This window comes from Aquarana catesbeiana, linkage group LG05, assembly GCF_042186555.1.
Source record: "Aquarana catesbeiana isolate 2022-GZ linkage group LG05, ASM4218655v1, whole genome shotgun sequence".
In the NCBI taxonomy this organism is placed as follows: Eukaryota; Metazoa; Chordata; class Amphibia; order Anura; family Ranidae; genus Aquarana; species Aquarana catesbeiana.
Window position 1 is genome coordinate 539,838,853 of NC_133328.1, and position 27,088 is coordinate 539,865,940.

A 27,088-nucleotide genomic window follows, 5' to 3' on the forward strand; every position below is an offset into this window, starting at 1 on the left:
ATATATATATATATATATATTGGGGTCGGAAAGTATTCAGACCCCCTTAAATTTTTCACTCTGTTATATTGCAGCCATTTGCTAAAATCATTTAAGTTCATTTTTTTTCCTCGATAATGTACACACAGCACCCCATAGTGACAGAAAAACACAGAATTGTTGACATTTTTGCAGATTTATTAAAAAAGAAAAACTGAAATATCACATGGTCCTAAGTATTCAGACCCTTTGCTGTGACACTCATATATTTAACTCAGGTGCTGTCCATTTCTTCTGATCATCCTTGAGATGGTTCTACACCTTCATTTGAGTCCAGCTGTGTTTGATTATACTGATTGGACTTGATTCGGAAAGCCACACACCTGTCTATATAAGACCTTACAGCTCACAGTGCAGGTCAGAGCAAATGAGAATCATGAGGTCAAAGGAACTGCCTGAAGAGCTCAGAGACAGAATTGTGGCAAGGCACAGATCTGCCCAAGGTTACAAATACATTTCTGCTGCTCTTAAGGTTCCTAAGAGCACAGTGGCCTCCATAATCCTTAAATGGAAGACGTTTGGGACAACCAGAACCCTTCCTAGAGCTGGCCGTCCAGCCAAACTGAGCTATCGGGGGAGAAGAGCCTTGGTGAGAGAGGTAAAGAAGAACCCAAAGATCACTGTGGCTGAGCTCCAGAGATGCAGTCGGGAGATGGGAGAAAGTTGTAGAAAGTCATCCATCACTGCAGCCCTCCACCAGTCGGGGCTTTATGGCAGAGTGGCCCGACGGAAGCCTCTCCTCAGTGCAAGACACATGAAAGCCCGCATGGAGTTTGCTAAAAAAAAAAAAAAAAAAAAAACACCTGAAGGACGCCAAGATGGTGAGAAATAAGATTCTCTGGTCTGATGAGACCAAGATAGAACTTTTTGGCCTTAATTCTAAGCGGTATGTGTGGAGAAAACCAGGCACTGCTCATCACCTGTCCAATACAGTCCCAACAGTGAAGCATGGTGGTGGCAGCATCATGCTGTGTGGGTGTTTTTCAGCTGCAGGGACAGGGCGACTGGCTGCAATCGAGGGAGCGATGAATGCGGCCAAGTGGGATATCCTGGACAAAAACCTTCTCCAGAGTGCTCAGGACCTCAGACTGGGCTGAAGGTTTACCTTCCAACAAGACAATGACCCTAAGCACACAGCTAAAATAACGAAGGAGTGGCTTCACAACAACTCCGTGACTGTTCTTGAATGGCCCAGCCAGAGCCCTGACTTAAACCCAATTGAGCATCTCTGGAGAGACCTAAAAATGTCTGTCCACCAACGTTTACCATCCAACCTGACAGAACTGGAGAGGATCTGCAAGAAGGAATGGCAGAGGATCCCCAAATCCAGGTGTGAAAAACTTGTTGCATCTTTCCCAAAAAGACTCATGGCTGTATTAAATCAAAAGGGTGCTTCTACTAAATACTGAGCAAAGGGTCTGAATACTTAGGACCATGTGATATTTAAGTTTTTATTTTTTAATAAATCTGCAAAAATGTCAACAATTCTGTGTTTTTCTGTCAATATGGGGTGCTGTGTGTACATTAATGAGGAAAAAAAATGAACATAAATAATTTTAGCAAATGGCTGCAATATAACAAAGAGTGAAAAATTTAAGGGGGTCTGAATACTTTCCGTCCCCACTGTGTATATATATATATATATTTTTTTTTTTTACTTTCTGCTACAAAATATATAAAAAAAAAATTCTAATTACTTCATCAATTTAGGCCAATATGTATTCTGTTACATATTTTTGGTAATAAAAAAAAATCCCAATAAGCTTATATTGATTGGTTTGCGCAAAAGTTAAAGTATCTACAAACTATGGGATAGATTCATGGAATTATTTTTTTATTTTTTTTACTAGTAATGGCGTTGATCAGCGACTCATAGCGGCACTGCGATATTGCTGTGGACAAACTGAACACTAAGTGACACTTTTTTGGGGACCAGTGACACTAATACAGTGATCAGTACAAAATGCACTGTCACTGTATAAATGACACGGGCAGGGAAGGTATCAACATAAGGGGCAATCAAATGGTTAAATGTGTTCCTAAGAAGTGCTTACAAACTGTGGGGGAGGTGCTTTTACTGTGGGAAGACAGAGATCCATGATCCTGCTTAGCAGAATCCCAGCGTCACTACCTTCCACCTTGTTTACATAGGCAGATCGCCATTCTGCCTCTCTTAGGAACAGTCGGTGGGTCCCAGCGAAGATAGAGTCCGCCGGACCCGCTGATTGGCTCCCATTGTATCCAATCACAGCGAACGTGGGTCGCAGGTGGCGTGTGTGCGCGCCCAGACCCTGAAGGGCAAAATCACATACCTGTACGTGATTTTGCACAAGAGCCCTGCCGCCGTATATGTACTGTATACAGTCGGCAAGTGGTTAAACTGGGCTATACACGGCTCGAATTTTGGCCAATTCTTGCTGATTCTGCTGAAATTTGAACTGGGTGACCCTGTCAGCACCAAACAGCTCGACAAACTTTGACTGAAAAATTAAAGGAGATGGTTAGAAAATAGTCAGCCAAACAGTGATTGCATCCAACCATACGCAATCAATGTTCAGGTATTCAAACAGCTGAGGGTGATGCATTGGAATACAACTGGCAGTGAAAACATGGTTTAGTGTGGATGGAGTAATTGAGTGATTTCTATGGTTCAGCCAGCGAGGCTGAACAAGAAAAATCTAAAATGTTTATGGCTAGCGATAGGCTCTAGTATTTGCCCTGATTTTACACAAAGAAGCCATTTTTCTCATGAATGCATAACTATATTCATTGTTTTTATACATGCTTGGTGTTCACCTTTAGAAGCTCATGGGAAAAATCTCAGGTGAAGCAAAGTTTAGCTTTTAAAGTAAACCTGTTTCTTTGACCATTCAGGGCAATGTAACAGGTTGTCTTTATAGCCAATAGCCAACCTCATCAGCCACCAATACTTCCTTCCCTGTGCTCCTTCAATACCCAAAGCCCTTAGAAATACCAGATATGGGGGAGTATGTCTCTTTCCACCTTTCTCCCTCTATGCCCAATCCCCCCCCATCAACAGGTCTGAGCACTAACAAGTGTGGAGAAGGTCCAAAGCCTTGTGTAAGCTTTAACACAGTTGACTTGGGGTTGTGGAGGGTACATGGGATGGCGTGGGAAATTAATGTTACAGTAAAAATCTGTTATTTTGGTCTCAATGGGCAAATTGATAGGTTTGATTTTAAGCACCAATGTTAAGCACCAATGTTTTTTGGCAAACAACACAGCAGTTGTTATAACGTATTTGACTGTACCTTCCAAGAATTTGGCTTTCCCATCTTCAGCAGCCACACCTGGTGAGCTCACAGAGGAAGAAGAAGAAGAAGAATCTACCGAACTCTCAGGGGGGCTGCCTGTGGCCGTTTCTGTAGTTGACCCATTTAAGGAGCTTTGCACACTCATCTGACTGGCACTGGTGGCAGGAGTGGGTAGCACAGAAGAAAAAGAAGAGTCACACATGGATGCAGATGATGGTGCCTTGATGTGTGCCATTCTCTAGCTCTGCAATGCAAAAAAAAAAAAATACTGGATTAATAATAATAATTTAACTTTACAATTTCTTCAAGATCAGATACTGACACGTTTTGTCATTGTAAACAACCAACACAATGAGCACCTTCTGCAATTTGCAGTGCAATAAAAGATCATCTATAAGAATCATAGATTACATATTGCATAAAGGAGAAAAAAAGGAAAACACTCAAGCCGCCCATAGCCAGTTTGAATCTCAGTCAGTTCCTGATTTAAATCATGTATGGGCAGGCTGAATGTACCAAAGTTGATCGATCAACTTGGGTACAACAAGCCTGTAAGATTTTACATGTTGGCCATCAGAATACACAGATCAGCAATGCAATCTATAGTCTGCAGCACTGATTGAGCAGCTAAAATACCACAAAGGGGGATGTACAGAAGTCAATTAGTGGATTGACTTCTGTTCAACCACAGTGCCAATACATGATTCGAAATTCGGTAAGTCCCTGCTGAACCGGCCAAATTTCAATCCTTGTAAGTGCAGCTTAAAATTTTTCAAAAAACCTTGTGCCATGTATGACACCATCTCCTGAAAAGGTAAGAAAATAAAAAAGTTTAGGCATGCTCTGTAAATGGGAACACAAATGTATAGTTGGCTTTTTCACATTTGACTGCAAACATGGAAATACACTTTAACCTAACAAAGTTAAAAAAAAAACATTTGGCTCCATACACACCACAAAAGGTTTTGCATAAAATTCCAAAACTGGCCCATAGACTGATCATAATTTGGCTAGTTAAGCAGAGAACGGCTAAATTACTATCTGTGTGACGCTTCCCTTGTTTGATAGAAGTCAATTGTTTGATCAACTTCTGTCTAAGGCTGGATTCACACCTATGTATTTTTGGTGCTTTTTGCAGATTTGCACTACAGTCCATTTAAAATGGTTTCCTATGGAACATGTTCTGTAGTGCAAATCTGCAAAATGCAAAAAGCACTAAAAATGCATAGGTGTGAATCCAGCCTAAGGGACTTGCTAGAAAAGGTTTGTTGATCAGTGCCTATAGTCAATCAGCTTCACCTGCCAATTCGTGTATTCTGACAGCGCTGGGTCCTGCCGTCAGAATACAATATCCAAGCAGGAGGGGGAAGGAGAGAAGACCTGTTAATTTGTAGAGCTTATGAGTGGCCAAGTAAATAAGAGTTACAAGTACAACATCCAATGTAGACAAATGTGAATTACCGCGCTACTTAATCAAACATCCACCACAATATGCCCAACATTACCTACTGACATTGAAATATGGTAAGTAAACATATTATCAACATTTTGCTTTGTTAGTCAATTCTAAATAAAAGGCAATTCAGAATTTCTTTTTCAAATCCCATTTAAATGGAATGTAGAATATGCTAGTCATGGTGGCATAACAGGTGTAGAGAACAGGGTCTTATCCTAACAGTCTGGTTAGAGCCACTCCAGGCATGTTTCACCATCCCAACTATAATTTTTCAAATTTATTATGGGACCTCTGTACATTTTACAAAGAAAACAGACTGTGTGTATTGTGCCCAGCACAATTGTATAAACAGACAATTAAAGCGGACCTAGCATAAAATATATTTTTGTATGTAACATGCAAGAGTAATCTTCCAAGCATTCATTCATTACCTCTCACCGACGTCACAGTAATTCCCCTGACAAAGCCTTTATCTGCTTTTCTCGCCAGTAAGATGGAGCCATCTTTGTTCAGGCATTATCCATCCCAAGCATCTTCCTAGACTGTGATGCTAGCTTAGAAACCTTTGCTTAAAACCTGGTGATTGTGCACACAGACAGACTGTTTGACACAGACCAGCTGCTGCCTCTCAACGCTGCAGTCTGTTCACTGGGGGGAGACTGAGGAAATGCTTCCTCCTGCCTGCAGCACACACCAGTGACATCATCTCAGCCTAGTCAAAACTAGTCAAAGCAACTGGTCTGGGAGACAACTACTTTTTATTGGTAAAAAGTAGATTTTTTTTTTTTTAAACATTACTGTTACTGGGGCATGTCAGGAGTTTATTCATATTCTGAGAAGTTCACTTCAAGGCAGGGTATGTTTTAAGGCCCCGTTCACACAGACTTATAGAGACTGCAAAGTAATTTAGCGTACAATCCCCAATGTTTTCCCACGTCTGGGCGCCTGCAGGTGGCATGTACAGCCATTTAAATGTACCAATGGCTGTACGCAGCAAACTATACACAACACACAGGAGGCCGCAAACCCCTAGCACATTACCACCATAAACATTTATTGTTATGGTTGTCCCCCAAAACATGCAAGCCTCTCAATCAGCCTCTCTTAATCATGTTCAATAAGCCTGTTTTATAATATTGTTTATGATTTTTAATAAATGATTATGGTAATGTGCTAGACGTTTGTGCCATCCTGTGTGTGTTTTTACAGTGTGTTAAAGATTCAGTCTGAGGGCTGCATCAAGCAAAACATTACTTGCCAATATATTACATGTAGTGCCTTGGTCTGAGCACTGGATGGTTTGGATCTTTCTGGCTATAACCAGCACCTGTGGCTCCCGAGTGTGAAAGAGACCTGGGGATTTTATGCAAAAGGACTTTTCAGCCTCTAGACATCCATATAAGGCCTAACAAACTATACTTGAAAAAAACTGTATATATATCTAAATAGATATATATATATATATATATATACACACACACAGTGAGGGGAAAAAAGTATTTGATCCCCTGCTGATTTTGTACGTTTGCCTACTGACAAAGAAACAATCAGTCTATAATTTTAATAGTAGGTTCATTTTAATGGTAATGGCCTGAACCAAAAAAAAATCCAGAAAAATGCATTTAAAAAAGTTATAAATTGATTTGCATTTTAATGAGTGAAATAGGTATTTGATCCCCTATCAATCAGCAAGATTACTGGCTCCCAGGTGTCTTCTATACAGGTAACGAGCTGAGATTAGGAGCACTCTCTTAAAGGCAACGCTCCTAATCTCAGCTTGTTACCTGTATAAAAGACACCTGTCCACAGAAGCAATCAGATTCCAATCTCTCCACCATGGTCAAGACCAAAGAGCTGTCCAAGGATGACAAGGACAAGATTGTAGACCTACACAAGGCTGGAATGGGCTACATGACCATCGCCAAAAAGCTTGGTGAGAGGATGACAACAGTTGGTGCGATTATTCGCAAATAGAAGAAACACAAACTAACTGTCAATCTCCCTTGGTCTGGGGCTCCATGCAAGATCTCACCTCGTGGAGTTTCAATGATCATGAGAATGGTGAGGAATCAGCCCAGAACTACATGGCAGAATCTTGACAATGATCTCAAAGCAGCTGGGACCATAGGCACCAAGAAAACAATTGGTAACACACTACACTGTGAAGGGCTGAAATCCTGCAGCGCCCACATTTCTCAGCGAGAGATAGAGAAGAGATACAAAGTATCTTTTAGTTCTTTTAGAGATCAAAGGAATGAACTTCGTCTGTAAATGAGGTCAGTTTAACCACTTAAAGACTAAACATTTTTTGACACTTGTTGCTTACAAGTTAAAATCAGTATTCTGCTAGAAAAATGACTTAGAACCCCCAAACATTATATATATATATATATATATATATATATATATATATATATATATATATATATATATATATATATATATATTTTTTTTAGCAGAGACCCTAGAGAATAAAATGGCGGTCATTGCAATATTTTATGTCACACTGTATTTGCGCAGCGATCTTTCAAACGCAATTTTTTGGAAAAAATACACTTCAATAAATTAAAAAAAAATAAAAATAAAAACAGTAAAGTTAATCCAATGTTTTTGTATAATGTGAAAGATGATGTTACGATGCAAGAATCGTGAGAGAATCGTGATCTTTATTCTAAGAAAAAAAAAAAAAAAAACGTGATTCTCTTTTTATCCAGAATCGTGCAGCTCTAGGTTCTTCTCTCTAATTGCTGTCTTTGGGTTGAAGCAAACGTGTGTACTGTTACTGTGAACAAACTATCTCTTTGATTGACCAGTCTTACATTGTTAAATAACAAGAAGGCCTGTTTGCCTATACGTGCAATGGCAAGCTGTAATCTTGCTGTAATGTTCTTTTCCGACAGCAAAGGCTTTTTCTTAAGGAAGAAGCCTATTTTTTTATTCACCGGATTAAGTGCATATAGCACCCAATCTTTAACACTGGATTCTGATTTCATGGATTTGAAGTGGTGGTACTGTAAATGCAAGGGTATACTTTCTTTTTCCATATGACACATCTGCATTTTCATTCGTTTAGATCATGAAAATGAATACAGTATGTCAACTGTGTGTTTTCTTACTGTATTTTAATGTAGGCATTATTTAAATCAAGATCAAGGTTGTCTGTTTAAATTTGATGAAAAAGTCAACAATTTCTGTTGTATGTTATTCATTCTTACACAATTGAGAGATTACATATATATATATACACACACACACACACACAGTGGCTTGCAAAAGTATTCACCCCCTTGGCATTCTCCGTGTTTTGTTGCCTCACAACCTAGAATTAACATGGATTTGCATCATTTAATTTACAGAACATGCCCACAACTTTGAAGATTTTTTTTTATTATTTTATTGTGAAGCAAACAACAACAAATAGGAAAAAATAACAGAAAAATAAGTCAATGTGCATAACTATTCACCCCCCTAAAGTCAACACTTTGTAGAGCCACCTTTTTTGGCTATCACAGCTCCAAGTCGCTTTGGATAAGTCTCTGTGAGTTTGCCACATCTTACTACTGGGATTTCTGCCCATTCCTCCTTGCAAAACTGCTCCACCTCCTTCAAGTTGGATGGTTTGCGCTTGTGAACAGCAATCTAAGTCTGACCACAGATTTTCTATTGGATTGAGGTCTGGGCTTTGACTAGGCCATTCCAACACATTTACATGTTTCCCCTTAAACCACTCAAGTGTTGCTTTAGCAGTGTGTTTGGGGTCATTGTCCTGCTGGAAGGTGAACCTCCGTCCTAGCCTCAAATCACACACAGAGTGGTACAGGTTTTGTTCAAGAATATCCCTGTATTTAGCACCATCCATCTTTCCCTCAACTCTGACCAGTTTCCCAGTCCCAACTGCTGAAAAACAACCCCACAGCATGAAGCTGCCACCACCATGTTTCATTGTAGGGATGGTGTTTTTTGGGTAATGTGATGGGTTGGGTTTGCGCCAGACATGGCGTTTTCTTTGATGGCCAAAAAGTTCAATTTTAGTCTCATCAGACCAGAGCATCTTCCTCCATACATTTTGGAAGTCTCCTACATGCCTTTTCGCAAACTCAAAACGTGCCATTTTGTTTTTTGCTGAAAGTAATGGCTTTCTTCTGGCCACTCTGCAATAAAGCCCAACTCTATGGAGCGTACTGCTTATTGTCATCCTAAGTACAGATACTCCAGTCTCTGCTGTGGAGCTCTGCAGCCCCTCCAGGGTTACCTTAGGTGTCTGTGCTGCCTCTCTGATTAATGCCCTCCTTGCCCGCTCCGCGAGTTTTGGTTTGCGGCCGTCTCTTGGCAGTTTTGCTGTTGTGCCATGTTCTTTCCATTTGGTTATGATAGATTTGATGGTGCTCCTAGGGATCATCTAAGATTTAGATATTTTTTTTATAACCTAACCCTGACTTGTACTTCTCAAGAACATTGTCCCTTACTTGTTTGGAGAGTTCCTTGGTCTTCATGGCAGTGTTTGGTTAGTGGTGCCTCTTGCTTAGGTGTTGCAGCCTCTGGGGCCTTTCAAAAAGGTGTGTATATGTAATGACAGATCATGTGACACTTAGATTGCACACAGGTGGACATCATTTCACTAATTATGTGTCTTCTGAAGGTAATTGGTTGCACCAGAACTTTTTATGGGCTTCAAAACAAAGGGGTGAATACATACGCACATGCCAATTATCAGTTTTTATTTCTGAAAAATAGATTTATGTATATATTTTTCTAATTTTACTTCACCAACTTAGACTATTGTGTTCTGATCCATCACATATACAGTCAGGTCCATAAATATTGGGACATCAACACAATTCTAATCTTTTTGGCTCTATACACCGCCACAATGGATTTAAAATGAAACAAACAAGATGTGCTTTAACTGCAGACTTTCAGCTTTAATTTGAGGGTATTTACATCCAAATCAGGTGAACGGTGTAGGAATTACAACAGTTTTTATATGTGCCTCCCACTTTTTAAGGGATCAAAAGTAATGGGACAATTGGCTGCTCAGCTGTTCCATGGCCAGGTGTGTGTTATTCCATCATTATCCCATTTACAAGGAGCAGTTAAAAGGTCCAGAGTTTATTTCAAGTGTGCTATTTGCATTTGGAATCTGTTGCTGTCAACTCTCAATATGAGATCCAAAGAGCTGTCACTATCAGTGAAGCAAGCCATCATTAGGCTGAAAAAACAAAACAAACCCATCAGTAAAAGCATTAGGTGTGGCCAAATCAACTGTTTGGAACATCCTTAAAAAGAAAGAACGCACCGGTGAGCTCAGCAACACCAAAAGACCCGGAAGACCATGGAAAACTGTGGTGGATGACTGAAGAATTCTTTCCCTGGTGAAGAAAACACCCTTCACAACAGTTGGCCAGATCAAGAACACTCTCCAGGAGGTAGGTGTATGTGTGTCAAAGTCAACAATCAAGAGAAGACTTCACCAGAGTGAATACAGAGGGTTCACCACAAGATGTAAACCATTGGTGAGCCTCAAAAACAGGAAGGCCAGATTAGAGTTTGCCAAACAACATCTAAAAAAGCCTTCACAGTTCTGGAACAACATCCTATGGACAGATGAGACCAAGATCAACTTGTACCATAGTGATGGGGAGAGAAGAGTATGGAGAAGGAAAGGAACTGCTCATGATCCAAAGCATACCACCTCATCAGTGAAGCATGGTGGTGGTAGTGTCATGGCGTGGGCATGTTTGGCTGCCAATGGAACTGGTTCTCTTGTATTTATTGATGATGTGACTGCTGACAAAAGCAGCAGGATGAATTCTGAAGTGTTTCAGGCATTATCATCTGCTCATATTCAGCAAAATGCTTCAGAACTTATTGGACGGTGCTTCACAGTGCACATGGACAATGACCCGAAGGATACTGCGAAAGCAACCAAAGAGTTTAAGGGAAAGAAGTGGAATGTTATGCAATGGCCAAATCAATCACCTGACCTGAATCTGATTGAGCATGCATTTCACTTGCTGAAGACAAAACTGAAGGGAAAATGCCCCAAGAACAAACAGGAACTGAAGACAGTTGCAGTAGAGGCCTGGCAGAGCATTACCAGGGATGAAACCCAGCGTCTGGTGATGTCTATGCGTTCCAGACTTCAGGCTGTAATTTACTGCAAGGATTTGCAACAAAGTATTAAAAAGTGAAAGTTTGATGGATGATTTTTAATCTGTCCCATTACTTTTGGTCTCTTAAAAAGTGGGAGGCACATATACAAACTGTTGTAATTCCTACACCTGATTTGGATGTAAATACCCTCAAATTAAAGCTGAAAATCTGCAGTTAAAGCAAATCTTGTTCGTTTCATTTCAAATCCATTGTGATGGTGTGTAGAGCCAAAAAGGCTGGAATTGTGTTGATGTCCCAATATTTATGGACCTAACTGTAATTCAGATTAAAAAAAAACATTGAACTAAAAGCAGGAATGTAATAAAATAGGTAAAAAGCCAAGTGGGGTGAATACTTTTGCAAGGCACTGATTTAATAAATATATATGTGTGTGTGTGTGTGTGTATATATATATATATACACACACACACACACACACACACACACACATACATAGTGAGGGGAAAAAGTATTTGATCCCCTGCTGATTTTGTACATTTGCCCACTCACAAAGAAATGATCAGTCTATCATTTTATTGGTAGGTTTATTTTAACAATGAGAGACAGAATAACAACAAAAATATCCAGAAAAACGCAACTCAAAAAAGTTATAAAATCAATTTGCATTTTAATGAGTGAAATAAGTATTTGACCCCTTCCCAAAACATGACTTAGTTGTGGCAAAATCCTTCTTGGCAATCACAAAGGTCAGACGTTTCTTTTAGTTGGCTATCTGGTTTGCACACATCTCAGGAGGGATTTTGTCCCACTCCTCTTTGCAGATCCTTTCCAAGTCATTAAAGAGGAACTGCAGTCTGCTTACATAATTTGTAATAAAAACATCTTTGCCATTATGAAGCTTCCCTCCAACCACTTTGCATATTATTTTATATATATTGTGATTCTGTACTTGCCAAATATGCTGCAGAAATCTCCCTCCACTGAGAATGGCTGCAATCATTTTAACTGTGGGCAGCTGAAGCTGCTGCCTGTTCACTTCCTGAAATTACACAGACACACAGAGGCACACCTCCAGCTCTGCAGCTCTGATTGGCCCTCTTATGAATCATCCCCCTCCCTTCCTGGCAAACGCTCACCAGAGTGAGTGAGAGCTGTGCATGGTGTCAAACGCCTAGGCATTTTTCCAAACAAGAAGCAGGAAGTGGGCTGTATAAGGTATTTACTAGCAGAAAATAAATGTTTTACTATCCAAAGTTAAAACAACAAGGGCAGAAGATTTAATAGATGGAAAGATGAAAAAATGACTGAAGTTCCGCTGTAAGGTTTCGAGACTGACTTTTGGTAACTCGAACCTTCAGCTCCCTCCACATATTTTCTATGTGATTAAGGTTTGGAGACTGGCTAGGCCACTCCAGGACCTTAATGTGCTTCTTCTTGAGCCACTCCTTTGTTGCATTGGCCATGTGTTTTGGGTCATTGTCATGCTAAAACACACATCCACGACCCATTTTCAATGTCCTTGCTGAGTGAAGGTGGTTATCACCCAAGATTTGACGGTACATGGCACCTTCCATCGTCCCTTTGATGCGGTCATGTTGTCTTGTCCCCTTAGCAGAAAAACACCCCCAAAGCATGATGTTTCCACCTCCGTGTTTGATGGTGGAGATGGTGTTCTTGGGGTCATAGGCAGTATTCCTTCTCCCCCAAACACGGCGAGTTGAGTTGACGCCAAAGATCTCGATTTTGGTCAAAAACAGGTCCCCATTCCCCCCTGAAATGTGCCAAATGTGACACCAGAGGGGGGAAGGAAACAAATAAGCAGAAGTTCCACTTTTGGGTGGAACTCCGATTTAAGGTCCTGGAGTGGCCTAGCCAGTCTCCAGACCTTAAAGCAGAGTTCCACACAAAAACTTCCGCTTTTCGGAACCCTCCCCCCCTCCGGTGTCACATTTGGCACCTTTCAGGGGGGAGGGGGGTGCAGATACCTGTCTAAGACAGGTATTTGCACCCACTTCCGGCATAGACTCCCATGGGAGTCTATGCCTCTTCCCGTCCCGACCGCGCTGTCTGCTGGGAACACACAGCTCCCAGGAGAGAGCGGGGACCACTAGGGACGCGCAGCGCAACTCGCGCATGCGCAGTAGGGAACCGGGAAGTGAAGCCGCAACGCTTCACTTCCTGATTCCCTCACCTAGGATGGCGGCGGCAGCTGCCGAGAACCGAGCGGGTTCTCGGCGTCCCCTGCCGACATCGCTGGACCCTGGGACAGGTAAGTGGCCATGTATTAAAAGTCAGCAGCTGCAGTATTTGTAGCTGCTGGCTTTTAATATTTTTTTTTTTTGGCGGTGTGGGTTAACCCCTGCTTTAATCCCATAGAAAATATGTAAAGGGAGGTGAAGGTTCGAAACCTGAATCACTTGGTCTATCACATAAAATCCCAATAAAATAAATTTACGTTTTTAGTTGTAACATGACAAAATGTGGAAAATTTTGAGGGGTATGAATACTTTTTCAAGGCACTGTAAATGAGTCCATAATTTATACCACAACTATTGGTTCATAGACAGCACTTGCTAAAACAGTAAACTGTTAAAAGACAAATTTCACAGAACATACAACAGTTCTGACAGTCAACACATACAAAACCTCCTAAACCCAAATGATGGTAGAAACAAATCCCCTCAACTTTTAGCAATTTTCATATGCAAACCTTCCTGCTAAAGATGCCAGGTTACCATACCCAGCCAAAGAGTCATTCATTACAGACATTGGTGTTTTAGTCAGTCTACTGCCATCTTCTGTCTATCTAGTATCACCAAGTCAATGTCTCACAGCAACACTTTGGACAGAAATACTATTGCAACTACCCACTGGTTTTTTTTTTTGGCAAGATTCAAAGGTGGAATAACCATATTCAGATTATTACCAGTTCAATGAGACAACACTGAACCTACAAGGTTGTTTTTGGGATGCAACAGGAAATCATAGCATAGCATGGGATGGGAAAGGGGTCCAGATAAAAAAGGAAGAATGTTCAAACTCCTAAGGACTCAATGAAGAGGGGAACACCAAACCATCAGAGCTGCATAATGAGTGCTTAACATTTAGCCACCCTGAAGCTGTCAGCCATCTTACCCTTTCAAAAATTAAAAGTCCTACCTTAGAAATGTGTCTTTAACTTTGTTCGTAGGAAAATTTAAATAGCACCTGTCTGGTCCTGGCTTCAATTTTTTACTGAGGGCCTTTATTTCCTAGATTTTATGACCAAGCTTCATCTTCAGAATTAAACCAAGCCAACCCAGTATCCCTCCGTTTAATGACAGCGTCCTTATTAGCCACTAAAGCACTTCCCTTGGACTGCAATACTGAAGATAGCCAAAGCTTGGCCCCAAAGTCATACAAAGTCATTTGAGTAACAAAGTGACAAGGATCAGACCGGCACACAGAAGAAGCTTTTCTGGCTAACAAAGCAGGAGAGTTGAAGTTACTGCCTTTAAGGCAGGGCTTTTAAAACTTTAAAATACCTGGCAGGCCATTTACTGGAACAATATCTAAGACAGGGTAGGCTGTGATTGAGAAAACCACAATCAGGTGACAGTTTGTGGAATTACTGTTGAGCTTCTGGGAACTTTGTGAAATTATTCCTGAACCTTTGCATCACTTACTATTGAACCCCTGCACTCTGTGTCCCTTTAAGCCACAGCCAGCATTCAGCGCAATGAAAATTACACCCAACTTTTGCTGTGGCGCACTTTTTCTCAGCTGCAGGAGCCCAACTTATGATCCTGCACACAGGCCCACTGCTTTCACAAAATACCCCTGACCTGAGCTCATCATTGCGCATCCATTCCAGATACTTGTATGTGATATCACATAAAAGCACGTGGGCTGGATGCGAGAGTTGGATCAGCAGGATGAGTGTGCCAAGACAGGTAGATGTGTCTCATCTCTGCTTCCTTCAACCACTCTGCATATCATAGATGAGAGGAGGGTACAGCGGTGGAGCAGATGAGCAGGAGGTGGGACAGGGGTTTAGAGGTGGGACAGAAGAGCAGGAGGGTACAGCAGATGTGCAGGGAGGTACAGTGGTGGAAGAGATGAGAAGGGGCTTCAGCAGTGGAACAGAAGAGCAGGGGTTACACTGATGGGGCAGATGAGCAGGGGGGGTTCAGTGTTGGGCCAGATGAGAAGGGGGTTCAGTGGTGGGACTGAAAAGCGGGGGGTAGAGCAATGGGGCAGATGTGAAAGGAGGTGTATTGGTGGGACAGATGAGCAGGGGGAACAGAGGTGGGACAGATGAGCAGGGGGATCAGAGGTGGGGCAGAAGAGCAGGGGGATCAGAGGTGGGGCAGAAGAGCAGGGGGATCAGAGGTGGGGCAGAAGAGCAGGGGGATCAGAGGTGGGGCAGAAGAGCAGGGGGAGCAGAGGTGGGGCAGAAGAGCAGGGGGAGCAGAGGTGGGGCAGAAGAGCAGGGGGAGCAGAGGTGGGGCAGAAGAGCAGGGGGAGCAGAGGTGGGGCAGAAGAGCAGGGGGAGCAGAGGTGGGGCAGAAGAGCAGGGGGAGCAGAGAGCAGGGGGAGCAGAAGAGCAGGGGGAGCAGAGGTGGGGCAGAAGAGCAGGGGGAGCAGAGGTGGGGCAGAAGAGCAGGGGGAGCAGAGGTGGGCAGAAGAGCAGGGGGAGCAGAGGTGGGGCAGAAGAGCAGGGGGAGCAGAGGTGGGGCAGAAGAGCAGGGGGGGCAGAAGAGCAGGGGGAGCAGAGGTGGGGCAGAAGAGCAGGGGGAACAGAGGTGGGGCAGAAGAGCAGGGGGAACAGAGGTGGGGCAGAAGAGCAGGGGGAACAGAGGTGGGGCAGAAGAGCAGGGGGAACAGAGGTGGGGCAGAAGAGCAGGGGGAACAGAGGTGGGGCAGAAGAGCAGGGGGAACAGAGGTGGGGCAGAAGAGCAGGGGGAACAGAGGTGGGGCAGAAGAGCAGGGGGAACAGAGGTGGGGCAGAAGAGCAGGGGGAACAGAGGTGGGGCAGAAGAGCAGGGGGAACAGAGGTGGGGCAGAAGAGCAGGGGGAACAGAGGTGGGGCAGAAGAGCAGGGGGAACAGAGGTGGGGCAGAAGAGCAGGGGGAACAGAGGTGGGGCAGAAGAGCAGGGGGAACAGAGGTGGTGCAGAAGAGCAGGGGAACAGAGGTGGTGCAGAAGAGCAGGGGAACAGAGGTGAGACAGATGTGTAGGATGTACATTGGTGGGGCAGATGAGAAAGCGGGTTACAGTGGTGGGGCAGATGAGTAGATGAGTTCAGTGTTAGGACAGATGAGAAGGTGATTCAGTAGGGAGACAGAAGAGCATAGGGATACGTCGGTGGAGCAGATGTGCAGGGAGGTACAGTGGTGGGGCAGATGAGAAAAGGGGGCACATTGATGGGGCAGATGAGCAGCGGGATTACAGTGGTGGGGCAGATGTGCAGGAGGTACAGTAGTGGAAGAGATGAGAAGGGGGTTCAGTGGTGGGACAGAAAAGCAGGGGGGTACAGTGGTGGGGCTAGGGTGACCACATTTCCAAACTGCCATTCAGGGACAATTTTGCCAAGGACCGGGGGGGGGTGTTGAATGTAGTCTCGGCGAGTGATTTGTCAGGTGAATGGCTGGTTTTATCATATTATTTCTATTACTATATTGTAATATATAGTGAAATAGTTCAACTCACCATAATGCAGAATCATGAGCTTCTCACTTGCTACCAGATGCAGCACCGTAGCCTGCCTACAGATGCAGCATGTCACTTGTCACTGTGGCAGTGCGGCCCGGGGACCTGTTTTAGAGCATGCTGGAATGGTCCCAGAGAAGATAGAGGAGGTGGGTGACAGTGGCTTTGCTAGGGTTGGTGTCACTCCACTGGTGCGGTAAAACATGGTGTCACCCCCTGCCAAGTAAAGTCCCCCTCAGTACAGACCCCCCTTCATTAAGTATAGACTACCCCCAATAAGTACAGGCCCCCTTCAATACAGACTCCCCCCAATAAGTACAGACCCCCCACAGTACAGACTCCCCCCAATAAGTACAGACCCCACCTCAGTACAGATCCCCCTCAATCAGTACAGAATCCCCCCCAATATTGTATAGACCCCCAATAGGTACAGACCCCCCTCAGTACAGACCCCCCTCCTTCAGTATAGATCCCCCTCAATCAGTACAGACTCCCCCCCCAATATTGTATAGACCCCCCAATAAGTACAGACCCCCCCTCAGTACAGACCCCCCTGCTAAGTACAGAGTTGCTCAGGTGGGGGGCAGGCTCAGCTCCCCTCAGCTCGGGCGGGCTCAGCTGTGTTCGGGCGGGGGGGCGGTCTCAGCTCCCTTCGGCTCAGGCGGGGGGGGGGCAGTTACAGTTCCCCTCGGCTCAGGCGGGTTCGGCTGTGTTCGGGCGGGGGGGGGAGTGGTCTCAGCTCCCCTCGGCTCGGACGGGCTCGGCTGTGTTCGGGCGGGGGGGTGCGGTCCCAGCTCCCCTCGACTTGGGCGGGCTCGGCTGTGTTCGGGCCGAGGGGCGGAGGCAGATGTAGCTGGAGGCAGAGCGAGCGCCAGCACTAGCGGGGTTTGCTCGCTCTGTCAATTTCATTCCGGGACACTGTATTGTCCCGGAATGAAGGTGCCCGGGACCCGGGACAGACCTGCTAATTGCGGGAATGTCCCGGGCAATCCGGGACACGTGGGCACCCTAGGTGGGGCAGATGTGCAGGGGGGACAGTGATCTGAAGTGTGGAGTTGCAGGAATTGGGGCTGATCTGAGGCGTGCAAGATGTTAATTTCTCACTACTACTCAAGTAGTTTACAGCATTTACTTTCTAAAAAATCCTTTTCGTGATTGAGAGTGTGAAGTTGACATTTTTTTGTTATAAAATCTTAATATTTTTGTAAATATTTTTGGGGGTTGCCTACCCCTGTAAGAGATACAACAGGCAGAATAAAACCCTTTACAATGACCACAAATGGGCAGAGCAGGGAGCAAAGGTGCTTAGATCTCTTGATGAATCCCAAGAGATAATTATACCAAGGATTATTTAACCTGCAAGCATCTATCTGACCTGAAACTAAAATGTCAATTGTGGGTGGAAGGAATTTAAAAACAAGCTCACTTTGTTTCATGGACACATTTTTTCCATGGTTTCTTTTTACTTGAGCAATATACAAAGTGCTATCTGACGTACTATAGCTTTGTAGAGGGCCATTATACTGCTCTACAGCACAAAGCTGTATTACAATTAAAAGAAAAGCATAAAAAACAATTCCCTGAATTCAACAGTGAGCCTCATCTTATTCCTCATTGTCTTCCTAGTTCATCAAAGCTGATGGCATTTGAACTGAGTGTGCAACATCCTGTGGTAGAGCAAACATCAGTTGACATTTGGGAGAGTCAGCATCACTGCACAGAAAGAGTCATTACCTCTACATACATTGGCAACTAATGACCTGCACTAGCACAAGGCAAAAAAAAGAAAGTCAGAGGCAAGATGAAAAAAATTGTTAGGGCTGAGCTGATGGTGAAAGTTAACCCTTTCATGCCTAAGCCTATTTCTGACATTTGTTGCTTAAGTTAAAATCCGTATTTTTTGCTAGAAAATTACTTAGAACCCCCAATATTATATATATTTTTTTAAGCAGAGACCCTAGAGCAGGGATATGCAATTAGCGGACCTCCAGCTGTTACAAAACTACAAGTCCCATCATGCCTCTGCCTCTGGATGTCATGCTTGTGGCTGTCCGAGTCTTGCTATGCCTCATAGGGCTTTTAGTTCTGCAACAACTGGAGGTCCGCTAATTACATATCCCTGCCCTAGAGAATAAAATGGCGATCGTTGCAAATTTTTTATGTCACATGGTGTTTGCACAGCAGTCTTTCTTTTTTTATTTTAACAATTAAAGGTGCTTTATTGGTATCACACAGCATAATATACAGTATGCAGATGTACAGCGGTCGTTCAAACACAATTTTTTAGGGAAAAAAATCTGATCACTTTTATTGCTGTCACAAGGAACGTAAACATCCCTTGTGACAGTAATAGGCGGTGACAGGTACTCTTTATGGAGGGATCGGGGGTCTAAAAGACCCCAAATCTGTCCTTTGCACTAAAAAGTATTCAGACTGCAAAAATCTGAATACTGTTTTGATTTTTTTTTAATCAGCGCCATTGGCATTTTACATCGGAGACCCGATCGGAGCAGAATACGGCTTCGTACTGGTCTCAGCCTAGGTGGCTCGGGTCTCCTGGTAGGACGGGAGGCCCGGGAAGTGCGGCAGAAGGCGGCGGGAGGAGGGGGATGTCCCCTCCCACTCCCTCAGGATAACAGCCAAGCGCCTTTTAGCCGCATTGGCTGTTATCACTAAAAAGCCAACCGCTGGCTCTAGAAAATGGTACCGGGGTGATGCCTGCAGCAGCTGCAGACATCACCCCAGTATAACACCTTCAAGCCATGAACGTATATTTGCGTACGTCAGCGTGAAGGGGTTAAAGTACAGTTCTTAGGTAGAAGAGGGATAGGCTTCACCCGTAAAGATGAGTTTTCAAGGGTTGCAAAAGGTAGGACTACAAGATAGCTAGATATAAGACATTTCCAGAGGATGGGAGGAGAGGCCAAGGTACCTAGAGCCAGAGGTCTTGGGAGGAGCAGAGTAGGCAAAAAGGGTGATTTTTTGAGACAAAGTTGGTTATGTGTTCAGGGCAGAGTTGTATGTATTTAATTTTCTGTATTACTTATATTGGGTCGAGCAGAAGCCAGTGGAGGGATTGGATAAGAGGGGCAGCAGATAATGCAGGGTTGGTAAGGTGAAGAAGGCTTAAAATTCCCTCTAGAATAAAGGGGGATGGCCTGTGTAGCGGGAGGGCAACAAGGAGGGAGTTGCAATAGTGAGGTGAGCGATAACATGAGAATGAATTAGTAGCTTGGTGGTTTTGTTGGTTAAGAATGGGGACATTTTTAAAAAGTTAAGAAAGTGAAGGCAGCAAGATTTGGACAGTAATGTTGTTATTATCAATATAAGGAAATCTTCCTGGCTAGCTCTTTGTGCTATCTCCCAAGTCAATGGTCTCCAAACTTTTGCTTGCCTTTATTCGGCCCTAGGGGCACCATTTCTTCCACTGACACCAAAAATGGAACACTATTCCTCAACCCAATACCAAAGTTGGGACACCGTTTACTCCCACTGATGTCATAAAAAAAATATATATTCCTGCTGGTCCGGCACCCCTAAAGTCTGAAGGGCAGCAAACTAACCCATTGTTTAGGAATTTTGGAGACCCCTGTCCTAAGAGCCCTTTCACACTGACAGCACTAGGGTATTAGCGGTAAAGCACCGCTAGTTTTAGAGGTGCTTTACCAGCGTTTAACGGCCGCTAGCGCTGACCATTGGTTTCAATGGGAAGGGCGCTTTAGGAGCAGTGTATACACCACTCCTACAGAGCCTCAAAGATGCTGCTTGCAGGACTTTTTTTTGACATCCCGCCAGTGCAGCGCCCTAGTGTGAAAGCATTCGGGCTTTCACATTGGGGAGCATTCAGAGGTGCTTTACAAGCGCTATTTTTAGCGCTTTAGTGCCTGAAAAACGCCTCAGTGTGAAAGGGGTCCAAGTTATACGTTATCTGCCCACCTCCAGTAATCTTCACTGGTGCAGGAACGGAAATATGTTTTAACTGTTCTATGTTCTTAATAAGATAGTAACATTTTCAAAGAAAAGTAAAATTCGGCAAACATCCAAAATCCAGATGCTGGATAAGGAACACATCCAATGATCTGACACAAGCCTGTCCACGCTCTAGAAGGAAGTGGCTCACCACAATGTAATAAAGGTTAATCTGTATTCCTTCTTTGCTTGTTTGTAAGGCCCCATTCACACTAGCGCGTTTTTTGATGCATTTTGCAGAAATGCACGGGAATTTTTTAACATGGGTTCCTATGGAACATGTTCACATCAATGCTTTTTTGTATCTCTGCGTTTTTGGAAAGGGTCGGGGACTTTTTTTCATGCAAAAAGCAGCGTTTTGCATGTAATGGTTTTCAATGGACAAGCATCAAAAACGCAAGTGCACCGTTTTTGCAGCGTTTTTGGTGCGTTTTTGGTGCGTTTTTGCCGTTTTTTTTTTTTGTTTTTTTTTGTAATTTTTTTTTAAGACTGTAAAAAAAAATGAAAAAAAAAAAAAAAAACGCAAAACGCAAATCGCGGCAAAAACGCCGCAAAAACGCGGCTCAAAAACGTGCCAAGCATGAAAAAAAAACCTCCAAAAACGCTCAAAAGCAACATGCATAGGTGTGAATCGAGCCTTAGAGCCTAATTTACTTGAAGTATCACTAGGCTTATGGAGCAAGCAACCACTGAGTGCAGGTTAAGGGCTATATCTAGGACAGTAACAAACATGCAATGGTGAGAAAGAATTCCAAGCCGCTCTTAAAAACTGAACTTCAGACAGTTATAAACACCATTTAATCTGCTTACGTATATTAAAGTGGTTCTGATGGCTGAAGGTTTTTTATCTTCATGCATTCTATGCATAGAGGTTAAAAACCTTCTGTGTGCAGCTCCCCCCGAATCCTTACTTGAGCTCCCTCCGATCCAGCGATGTTCACGATAGCCTCGGCTGTCCCAGGACTCTCCCTCCTCATTGGCTAGGAGAGCAGCAGGAGCCCATTGGCTACCATTGCTGTCAATCACAGCCAGTGAGCGAATGAGTAGAGTGGCGGGGGGGCGAGCCACGGCTCTGTGTGTCTTATGGACGCATAGAACAGCTGCTCGGGAGCAAGCATGCAGCGGTTTCCCCAGGAAAGCAGTTTTTTTTGGGGTCCTGGGGAAGAGCCAGGACCCAAAAAGGGGGACCCAAAAAGAAGAGAATCGGAGCTGCTCTGTGCAAAACCACTGCACAGAGCAGGTAAGCACAACATGTTTGTCATTAAAAAAAAAAAACACACAAACACACACCAAAAAAAAAAAAACAAAGCTTTAATACTACTTTAAATCCTTAAAATATAACTAAAGTCGAAAAGTTTTTTTTTATAATTTTGGATAGAGTGGAGAGGGATTAGAATATCTGTCAGGTTTTCACGGCTGTCTTTGTCCCTGTTGGGGAGATTCACCCTCTCTATTTATCCTGCTTACCGTTATCATTGAGGGTAAAGGAAAACCCCAATTTTTGAGTTGACACCATAACAGGAACAGAGTTCTGCTAAACCTGGTGGCAACCAGGGATCCCCTAACTTTGGAGGGATTACCTCTCACTTCCTGTTTTGGCTATGGGAAGTGAAATCTTCCCAAAAGGACAATCTCCTTAAATCTGACAGAGGTTATAACACTCCTCTACTGTATCCAAAATGCAAAAAATTACTTTCAATTTATTATAAAGAAACTGGAAAAAAAAATAATTAGAGAGGCCGAAACATATCAGCCGAAAATTGTGTTTTTGGCATTTTGCGGATGAAGAAAAAGGTGCCGATAATGGTGCCGAAAACGCATGCTATTTTACCGTGCTTATAGCATGTTTTTCATAGGTCACATGACTCAAAAACTGCATAAAAACCTAACATGGTGCCTTACTGGTGCTTTCTTGCTGCGTTTTCAATGCATTTCAATGGGGAGATTTGTTTTTGGTGCAGTTTTTTTAACTGACCAAAAATGCAGCAAGATTTTTAACACCACAATGGAAGCGCAAGAGGCCAGTGTGAAGACATAGAATTCAAAGGAATGCATTTTTATGAGCTTTTCTTGCACTAAAGGTGCCAATAATGGCCGACAAATTCATATTCATTTAAATTCATTTTATGATTTAACCACTTCCCGACCGCCGCACGACTATATACGTCCTAATTTTGAACGGGGATATCGTTGTTATGGCAGCAGTTAGCTGCCATAACCCCGGTATCCCCGTTTTCGTGCGGCGGCCGGCTTTCAGATAAAAGTGGTCCCTGCGGCGGATTCGCCGCAAGATCACTTTTATCGGTGGCGGGAGAGGGGCCCGCCCCCCTCCCGCCGCGATCCGGTGCCCTCCGCCGCTTACCGGAGCCGTCGGTAGCGCCAGAGGCGATCGCATCCTGCTCAGTGGTTTGTCTGGAGACGAGAGAGGCCAAGATGGCGCTCACTCGTTTCCATGACACTGCTGGGCGGAAGCGACGTCAAAACGTCACTTCCGTCCACGCCTCTTAAAGGCATATTTTTTCAAATGTCATTTTTCTAAATGACTTTTTTTTTTTTTTTTTATTGCATTTTAGTGTAAATATGAGATCTGAGGTCTTTTTGACCCCAGATCTCATATTTAAGAGGTCCTGTCATGCTTTTTTCTATTACAAGGGATGTTTACATTCCTTGTAATAGGAATAAAAGTGACACAATTTTTTTTTTTTTTAAACAGTGTAAAAATAAATAAAATATTGTAAAATAAATAATAAAAATAAAAAAAAAATTTTTTAAAACCCCCCTGTCCCGACGAGCTCGCACGCAGAAGCGAACGCATACGCGAGTAGCGCCCGCATATGAAAATGGTGGTCAAACCACACATGTGAGGTATCGCCGCGACCGGTAGAGCGAGAGCAATAATTCTAGCCCTAGACCTCCTCTGTACCGCAAAATATGCAAACTGTAGAATTTTTTAAACTTCGCCTATGGAGATTTTTGAGGGTAAAAGTTTGACGCCATTCCACGAGCGGGCGCAATTTTCAAGCATGACATGTTGGGTATCAATTTACTTGGCGTAACATTATATTTCACAATATAAAAAAAAATTGGGATAACTTTACTGTTGTTTTATTTTTTTATTCAAAAAAGTGAATTTTTTCCAAAAAAAGTGCGCTTATAAGACCGCTGCGCAAATACGGTGCAAAAAAAAGTATTGCAATGACCGCCATTGTATTCTCTAGGGTGTTAGAAGAAAAACCATATATAATGTTTGGGGGTTCTAAGTAATTTTCTAGCAGAAAAACCTCTTTTAAACATGTAAACACCTAAAATCCAAAACGAGGCTGGTCTTTAAGTGGTTAAAAAGTAAAACAGATTTTTTTTTTTTTTTTTTTTTCTTCACTTTTTATTGGTTGAACTAGATGGATTTGTGTCTTTTTTTCAACCAGACTAACTATGTAACTATATAATACATTTATAAAAATATACTTTTCTTTAACTGCTTCAGCCCGGAAGATTTTACCCCCTTCCTGACCAGAGCACTTTTTTCAGTTTTGCACTGCGCCACTTTAACTGACAAATGTACCCAAACAAAATTTGAGTTCCTTTTTCCCACAAATAGAGCTTTCTTTTGGTGGTATTTGATCACCTCTGCGGTTTTTATTTTTTGCGCTATAAACAAAAAAGAGCGACAATTTTGAAAAAGAAAAACAATATTACATTTTTTTTTAAAACAAATTTCTTCATCAGTTTAGGCCAATATACAGTGGGGACGGAAAGTATTCAGACCGCCTTAAATTTTTCACTCTGTTATATTGCATCCATTTGCTAAAATCATTTAAGTTCATTTTTTTTTCCTCATTAATGTACACACAGCACCCCATATTGACAGAAAAACACAGAATTGTTGACATTTGTGAAGATTTATTTAAAAAGAAAAACAAATCTCACATGGTGCTAAGTATTCAGACCCTTTGCTGTGACACTCATATATTTAACTCAGGTGCTGTCCATTTCTTCTGATCATCCTTGAGATGGTTCTACACCTTCATTTTAGTCCAGCTGTGTTTGATTATAGTTGTTGGACTTGATTAGGAAAGCCACACACCTGTCTATATAAGACCTTGAGACCCCATTCACACAGGGACGACTTGTCAGGCGACCTAGTCGCCTGACAAGTCGCCTCCCGTTCTGTACTATGGAGCCGTTCTAAGGGGAGCGACGCAAGTCGCTCCGACTTAGAAAAAGGTTCCTGTACGACTTCGGGGGCGACTTGGGGCGACTTGCATAGACTTCTATGCAGAAGTCGTTTTGCAAGTCGCCCGGCCATTCGTTTGCAGGTCACCTCGCTGAGGCGACCGGCAAGTCGTGTTGCCCCTGTGTGAATGGGGTCTAAGGCTGGGTTCACACTGGTCCGACAAACGCTCCGACATTGGGAGCTCATGTCGCATGACGTGTGAAATTTAATGTTTCCCTATGGGAGCCGTCCTAACTGGTCCGACACAAGTCGTTCCGACTTTAGAAATGCTCCCTGTACTACTTTGGTCCGACTTTGATCCTACTTCAGCCTATTGACTATCATTGAAGTCGGATCAAAGTCGGATTGCCGTCTCGCATGATCCGACTTCGGCACGCGACTTGTGCTCAGATCATCTTGAGGGGGAACTCCGCGCCAAATTTTAGATAAAAATCCGGCATGGGTTCCCCCTCCAAGAGCATACCAGGCCCTTGGGTCTGGTATGGAACTTGAGGGGAACCCCCTACGCCGAAAAAGCGGCGTGGGGGGTCCCCCCAATCCATACCAGACCCTTATCCGAGCACGCAGCCCGGCCGGACAGGAATGGGGGTGGGGACGAGCGAGCGCCCCCCCCCCCTCCTGAACCGTACCAGGCCGCATGCCCTCAACATGGGGGGTTGTTGCCTTGGGGGAGGGGGGCGCGCTGCGGCCCCCCCACCCCAAAGCACCTTGTCCCCATGTTGATGAGGACAAGGGCCTCTTCCCGACAACCCTGGCCGTTGGTTGTCGGGGTCTGCGGGCGGGGGGCTTATCGGAATCCGGGAGCCCCCTTTAATAAGGGAGCCCCCAGATCCCGGCCCCCCACCCTATGTGAATGAGTATGGGGTACAGCGTACCCCTACCCATTCACCTAGGAAAAAAGTGTCAATTTAAAAAAAAACACTACACAGATTTTTAAAGCATTTTATTAGACAGCTCCGGGGGTCTTCTTCCGACTTCGGGGGTCTCTCCGGTTCTTCTCCACGCTCTCCGGATCTTCTGCCGGGCTCCTCCGCTCTCTTCTGCTCTTTTGCCGCTCTTTTGCTAAAGCGGAGGAGCCTGGTCTTCAATCTTCTGCCCTCTTCTCCTGATGTTGACACGACGCTCTCTGGGGCTAGAATGCTCTCTGTGCGCTCTGCTCTGACTTATATAGGCGGTGACCCCGCCCCCTTATGCCGTCACAGTCCCTGGGCATGCTGGGACTATGACGGCATAAGGGGGCGTGGTCATCGGGTGATGACCACGCCCCCTAAAACGTCACAGTCCCAGCATGCCCAGGGACTGTGACGGTCTAATAAAATGCTTTAAAAATCTGTGTAGTGTTTTTTTTTAAATTGACACTTTTTTTCCTAGGTGAATGGGTAGGGGTACGCTGTACCCCATACTCATTCACATAGGGTGGGGGGCCGGGATCTGGGGGCTCCCTTATTAAAGGGGGCTCCCGGATTCCGATAAGGGTCTGGTATGGATCGGATGCTCGGATAAGGGCGTAGGGGGTTCCCCTCAAGGTCCATACCAGACCCAAGGGCCTGGTATGCCTCTGGAGGGGGAACCCATGCCGGTTTTTTATTTAAAATTTGGCGCGGAGTTCCCCCCTAAAGATTCATACCAAACACAGTGCCGGCATTGGCGGGGATCCAAGTCGGATCCCCGTTCATTGAAAGTCGGACACATGCCGGCTTCATGTCGCAGGGCAAAGTCGGATCCAAAGTAGGACGGCTGTCGTGTCGCACCAGTGTGAACCCAGCCTAAGGGTCGGTTCACACTGGGGCGACTTGGGATCCGACTTGTACGCCCTCAAGTCGCCCCAAGTCGCCCCAAGTCGCTTTGCATTTAGGTTAACATGGTAGGCAATGGGAGCGTCTTAATTGACACTACTGAAGTCGCTCCGACTTCAGAAAAGACTCCTGTACTACTTCTATCCGACTTGTAGGCGACTTGTACCCATTCAACTCAATGTAAGTCGCCTGCAAGTCGGATCTCTCTGTAAAGTCAAGCGACTTTGCAGAGAAAACCCCTCCCTCCCCCCCTCCCTCCCAGAGAGGTGATTGGCCACAGGCGAAGTCGCCTGTCATGGAGGCGACTTCAAGTCGCCTCGTAATTTGCCGAAGTCGCGCTAAAGTCGCGCTGAAGCCGCGGTACAAAGTCGCGCTAAAGTCGTGTTGCCCATGTGTGAACCGACCCTACAGCTCACAGTGCATGTCAGAGCAAATGAGAATCATGAGTTCAAAGGAACTGCCTGAAGAGCTCAGAGACAGAATTGTGGCAAGGCACAGATCTGGCCAAGGTTAC

General features: G+C 44.1%; 1 protein-coding gene across 6 annotated transcripts in view; it reads right to left on the reverse strand.

The window, feature by feature from the left end:
• STAU2 (staufen double-stranded RNA binding protein 2) overlaps positions 1 to 27,088 on the reverse strand; it is a 491,304-nt gene that overhangs the window by 438,565 nt on the left and 25,651 nt on the right. For all 6 annotated transcript variants that reach the window (XM_073631810.1, XM_073631809.1, XM_073631807.1 and 3 more), the window contains exon 2: positions 3,312 to 3,558. In XM_073631810.1, the coding sequence (XP_073487911.1) occupies positions 3,312 to 3,549 (238 nt within the window). In that variant the 5' untranslated portion in view covers positions 3,550 to 3,558. The remainder of the gene's footprint in view (positions 1 to 3,311; positions 3,559 to 27,088) is intronic.